Genomic DNA, 6,648 nt, shown 5'->3' with positions numbered 1-6,648 from the left:
AATTTTCATTTCTTTTTAAATTTAATTCTTTAAAAATAATTAAGGGAACCAGACTATCTTTTGACAAAGGAAATTTAACCTAAATTGCTATTGATAGTTTACAAACAAACTCAAAGTGCAAAGAAAATATCAAATTATATTCTGCTTTTTATTTTTGCTGTCAATAATAAGGAGCCTGCTTTCTTCAATTTATATATATATATTTTTTTTCTTCTCATTATATGCATTTTTAGTCAAGACATCATTGCAGAAATTTGTGTAATCATCAAATATCTTTAACAAGAAGTTCTGACAATCTAAATCACATGTTTTTAACAATGTTGTTGATTTTATTTCTGGAATGCTTTTGATAAACAGTGAATGTAATTAAATGATTGGTTTGGTTTATGAGAAGAACAGAACACAGAGTTAATTACGATAAAGGTTATGTCGAGGAAATTAACAACAGTGGTGTTATGCCTGGCGGCTATTTTGAGCCCATATTGCTTGAAGAAGGAGTATGTTTTTTTGTTAATTGCTCAATTCGTCGTAAATTGAAGTTCTTCAAGATGAATAGGCCATCATCTCAGTAAAAGCCCCCATCTATTTATAGTAATTCCTCTTTCAGATTAGTAAGCAGATATAAAACAATAATATTGCTGATCTCATCCAAATTCTGAGCTCTAACACAAACATAAAAAAAGAATGATGGAAGCTTTTTGTAATCAAAACTGCATTTTTATATTCTAAAATTAATTTGCAGCCATTATTATTATAATTTCTATTTCACCAATTGCTCTAACAAAAATGAGGCTAATGACAAAACCAACTTGAGATATAAATCCTGTAAATCTAATAAACTAACTTCAGATTTGAATTGTATAAATCTCTACATACAAATGCATAGTTATACTCTTTACTCTTTTACTTGTTTCAGTCATTTGACTGTGGCCATGCTGGAGCACGGCCTTTAGTCGAGTAAGTCGACCTCAGGACTTATTCTTTGTAAGCCTAGTACTTATTCTATCAGTCTCTTTTGCCGAACTGCTAAGATACGGGGATGTAAACATACCAGCATCAGTTGTCAAGCAATGTTGGGGGGGACAAACACAGACACACAAACATATATATATACATATATACGATGGGCTTCTTTCAGTTTCCGTCTACCAAATCCACTCACAAGGCTTTGGTCAGCCCAAGGCTATAGTAGAAGATACTTTCCCAAGGTACCATGTATGGGACTGAACCTGGAACCATGTGGTTGGTTAGCAAGCTACTTATCACGCAGCCACTCCTACATCTATAGCTATTTCAGGAGGAAACTTTTCTGTTGATTAAAAATACAAAAACTTTTTTTTTTAAATATCAATAATGTATAGGTGTAGGAGTGGCTGTGTAGTAAGAAGCTTGCTAACCAACCACATGGTTCCAGGTTTAGTCCCACTGTGTAGCACCTTGGGCAAGTGTCTTCTACTATAGCCTCAGGCCAACCAAAGCCTTGTGAGTAGATTTGGCAGACGGAAACTGAAAGAAGCCCATCATATATATATGTATATGTATGTATTTGTGTGTCTGTGTTTATCCCCACCACCATCACTTGACAATTGATATTGGTGTATTTGCGCCATCGTAACTGAGCAGTTTGGCAAAAGCGACCGAAAGAATAAGTTCTAGGCTTACAAATGCACTTCTGTCACTTTTTTACCTGGCGTTCAGTTTCTTAAGATCAACCTTCACCACTTTGTTTTATGTCTTCATTGTTCTTTCTCTTCAACTGGTTCCATTCATTTAGCATGCTCATCACTTCTTTATACAAATGAGATCTTCCATAGGCAGCATCTGCCTCTATCAGTTTTCTCTTCTCTCTACCATATTATATTTAATTCTTATCTTGCTAGGTTTTCTCACAGCTCATTTGTGCCCTATCATTCATGAACACTAACATCACATGTCTGGCTGAATAAGCTGGTTATATTTCTTGCTAACCTCTACAAAACCTCTTCATACAAGACCCATGTCTTGCTATCACATTGCATCACAATATAGATGAGCACCATATATATTGTCCTTCACTCTGAGAGCAAAATGGTCATGGTTGATATAAGGAAGAAGAAACCATGCCAGAACAAACAATAGGACTTAGCACAACCCTCTGGATTGCCAGCTCTTGTTAAACCATCCAACCTATGCCAACATGGATAACTGATATTAAATGATGATGATGATGAAAGTAGAGAGGACTCCACTGTCAACAGCAAAATGGCTATATTTGATACAAATAGTAATAAGAAGAAATCTCACATGGTGTATCCAGTTCAAACTATGAATGCACAATAGGTATAGAGGGATCAGAGCCAGGCTAACAATGAAGACAAGCATTGTATGAGACAGATGCACAGGAGCAATCAGCAGTCAGAGAATGCATGTGATAGATTCTTTCAAATGCCTGGAAGTCTTCTTAGGAGTAGCCATTGTTACCTAGGTGACTTAATTAGCAATGGAAAGCAATAGAAAGCAATGTGTCAAAAGCAAAGTAGCCAGACCAAGAATGGAATGGTAAAAGTTGGGAGAAACATTATCTCCACTGGCAACCAAAGTTTTATTTCTCAAATCGTGTTCTATTGTTTATAGAATATAAAATCATTCTATTAATACTGCTATGAAAAATCTTGAAACAACTAAGATACGATATTGTGGAATTGCTGCAGGTAGAAGTAATCACGATTCCAGATAGCTAGTGCCTGTAATTATTCACTTCTTTGACTGGAAGAATGGACGAATGAATGATAGTTTACAGCCAAACCTGATAGACTTAAAGAACACATCTAACAAGACTGCAGAGGCAATCACTAATTATAGAAGAAACTGGAGAGAAAATGGTCATTCTGGGAAATGTTTTGTAGTCATCAGAGATAACTGCATGTATATGTACATATGTACAGTATGAATAGAGGCATGTAAATGTTATTCATTTGAAATTTTATATATAACTACAAACACACACAAAGATATGTATATATATATATATATATAAATACACACACACACAAAAACATGAAAACATGTGCACACACACACACATATATATATAAGAGCATCTAACATATATACAATGTGTAAAATATGTGTATATGCATGTACATGTTATTCATTAAAATTATATGTATCTTTATCTATGGAGGTAGTACATTTATATATATATATATATATATATATACATACACAAAGCCACATATGGGTATGAAAATATATTTATTTATGGATGTGAATGTTTGAAATATTCAGGTATAATCAGCATCATCACTGTGTTCGTTTCTGAAGAAGTTTGCTTCCCAATATCATGGTCATCGGTTCAGTTCTACTATGTGGTATCTTGGGTAAGTGTCTTCTACAATAGCCCTAGGCCAACCAAAGCCTTGTGAGTGGACATGAACTTGATAAAGCAAGACTGAAAGAAACCTATCATATACATACATACATAGATACACACACACACACATATATATATATATATGTATATATATATGAAGGTGCATGGCTCAGTGGTTAGAACATTGGACTCACAATCATGAAGTAGTGAGTTCGATTCCCAGATCGGGCTGTGTGTTGTCTTCTTGAGCAAGACACTTTATTTCACGTTGCTCCAGTTCACTCAGCTGTAGAAATGACTTGTAACATCACTGATGCCAAGTTGTATCGGCCCCTTTGCCTTTCCCTTAAACAACATTAGTGGTGTGGGGAGGAGTGGCTGGTATGCATGGGCAACTGCTGGTCTTCCATGAACAACCTTGCCTGGACTTGTGTCTCGGAAGGGAACTTTCTAGGTGCAATCCCATTGTCATTCACCACCGAAGGGGGTGTCTTTATTTATATATACACACATATATATATATATATATATATATATATATATATATATCATCATCATCATCATCATCATTTAACGCCCACCTTCCATGGGTACATGCTTGTATGTGTGCATGTGAGTGTGTGTGCATGTGTGTGTGAGGGACTTTGTTTTGACATTATGTAACAACTGTAAATGAGTGTCACTCCCATACAAGCGCTATCATTTCCAATGTTGTTCTATATTTAAGAGATGAGGAATTATGCACATTATTTACATTATTTACAATTGACAGATATTTGTCTTCATCTTGTTTGTTGTTAACCAGTACGCCATATGCCCATGGGCATATGGCGTAGTGGTTAAGAGCGCAGGCTACTAACCCCAAAATTCCGAGATCGATTCCAGGCAGTGACCTGAATAATAATAATAATAATAATAACACAATCGAAAAATACCTTAGGAATGAGAACCCAGGTTCGAAATTTCCCCAAGACACCTGATGAAGGCTGGAGGGTGTATCAGCCAAAACGTTGTGCTAACAACAAACAAGATGAGGACAAATATTTGTCAATTGTAAATAATGTAAATAATGTATCACTTCCAATGTTCTGCAGAAAGATGTCCGGTAACTGGTATATATTACCTTGCTTGGAAAGAGGCAAGGGTTGGCGATAGGAAGTGCATCCAACCATAGAAAATCTATCTCAACAGACTTCATCCCACTCATGCAAACATGGAAAAGACAACATTAAAATAATGATGATGATGGTGGTGGTGATGAAAGAGCATATTATATATAGACACTATGTTACAGCACAGTTTATTTTATGCTGTATATTCTTTTAATAACATATAACAATATTTATGAGACGATGTTTTGATTTATGTCTCCTGAGGTACTTTCGAAAATTGTATAGTATCTTGAGAATTTATAACCAGTCACGCTGTCTTGCCACTGCTTTTCATTGATAGATTATTGCTACAAGACTTAACTGAGGAAAGGTGAACTGGTTATCACTAAAAGTCAAATTAGCAATATTAGTTACCATGTGTCACTGAATACTTATAAATACATCTCTTGTAATAGATATCATCATCATTTAACTTCCACGTTTCCATGCTTGCACGGGTCAGATAGGATTAGTTGAGGCAGGTTCTTTACAGCTGGATGCCCCATTTCCTGTCACCAATCCTCACCTGTTTCTAGGCAAGACAACATTTCTCCAAGACCAGACATGTTTTACACAGAAGAATAGAAACAAAAAACCCTGCTTGTATGATGGTGCTGCTTGTTAACATAAACACACATACACATTTATCATAAACTCTCTTTTACTTATTTCAGTCATTTGACTGCGGCCATGCTGGAGCACCGCCTTTAGTCGAGCAAATCGACCCCGGGACTTATTTTTTGTAAGCCTAGTACTTATTCTATCGGGGACGTAAACACACCAGTATCAGCTGTCAAGCAATGCTAGGGGGACAAACACAGACACGCAAACATACACACACACACACACACATATATATATATACATATATACGACGGGCTTCTTTCAGTTTTCGTCTACCAAATCCACTGATAGAGATGTGCTGTGACTAGCCACCCCCACCATCTCCTTATTGTGAAGTGGAGAGAGAGAGAGAGAGAGAGAGAGAGAGAGAGAGAGAGAGAGAGATTCTGATAGACAGAGGAATTGGCTCTTTAATTTTTCACTGGTACTTTATGTTATCGAGCCTTGAAGAATGAAAAACAGAGTTAGCATCGCCGGGATTTGAACGAACTCTGAATTTCAAGAGCCGGAACAAATACCATATGATATAATCTTTCACAATGCAAAACAGGGATAATTTGTAATTTCTGATATAAACACATTGATAAAATTCATAAGCTATTGGAAACCGCATCGAAAACAGCAAACAACAATATTATCATATTCTAGTAACTGGTTCATGCCTTAGTAAGGAATTTTTGTAGTGGAAAAATTTACATGTTACACTGAGTTAGTCAGGTAACATAAAATTGGTAAAATGTGAGGTTGTAGCTTTCATGCGATTTTAAATGAAATTAGAAATATAAAGGAAGTGAAATAGTTGCTGAAATATTATCGTTGATAAAAAGTCAACGAGTAGATTCGTTAAGGTTCACTAAAACACTCGTCAAGGCTCATTACATAACTGAATTCTATTCTCAACGAGGTCAGCTTCGTTAATTATCTTTCTGGGGGTCAATGAAATAACGAGTCGATGTAATACTCCTATAAAGCATTCTGGATGTGACCAGAATCATAATAGAAGATAAACGTGTTACTTACCGCCATGATGGTTGTCATGTAGACGAGTGTAAATAAACAACTCTCCCAAACAAAGGTAGAAACATCACATGCAGTGGTGTAAACGCTGCGATAGGTTAACATAATTTAGCGCAGTGTTTCTCAAATTATCTGATGTGGCGTACCGGCAGTGTTTTTTTTTTTTGTTTGTTTGGTTTTTTTTTTTTTCAATCTGCCACGGACCGGTAATATTTATTAATTTATACCGGAAACAATATATATAATGAATATAATAAAAGTTGACAATGATTTTAATCTTATATTTATTTTGTAAACGAGTGGCTGTGTGTTAAGTAGCTTGCTTACCAACCACATGGTTCCGGGTTCAGTCCCACTGCGTGCTACCTTGGGCAAGTGTCTTCTACTATAGCCTCGAGCCGACCAAAGCCTTGTGAGTGGATTTGGTAGACGGAAACTGAAAGAAGCCTGTCGTATATATATATGTATATATGTATGCGTGCGTATATGTTGTGTATCTGTGTT

The 6,648-nt window shown here is 35.9% G+C and overlaps 1 protein-coding gene across 1 annotated transcript in view; it reads right to left on the bottom strand.

Annotated features, from left to right (window-relative positions):
• LOC106874181 (coiled-coil domain-containing protein 112) overlaps positions 1-6,225 on the bottom strand; it is a 29,460-nt gene extending 23,235 nt beyond the window's left edge. The window contains exon 1 of the mRNA XM_052972113.1: positions 6,148-6,225. Coding sequence (XP_052828073.1) covers positions 6,148-6,165 — 18 coding nt within the window. The 5' untranslated portion in view covers positions 6,166-6,225. The remainder of the gene's footprint in view (positions 1-6,147) is intronic.
• Between the last annotated feature and the right edge of the window lie 423 nt (positions 6,226-6,648).

This window comes from Octopus bimaculoides, chromosome 12 (assembly GCF_001194135.2).
Source record: "Octopus bimaculoides isolate UCB-OBI-ISO-001 chromosome 12, ASM119413v2, whole genome shotgun sequence".
Taxonomy (NCBI): domain Eukaryota; kingdom Metazoa; phylum Mollusca; class Cephalopoda; order Octopoda; family Octopodidae; genus Octopus; species Octopus bimaculoides.
The sequence above is the reverse complement of the archived record's forward strand: the minus strand, read 5'-3'. Positions and strand labels throughout refer to the sequence as shown.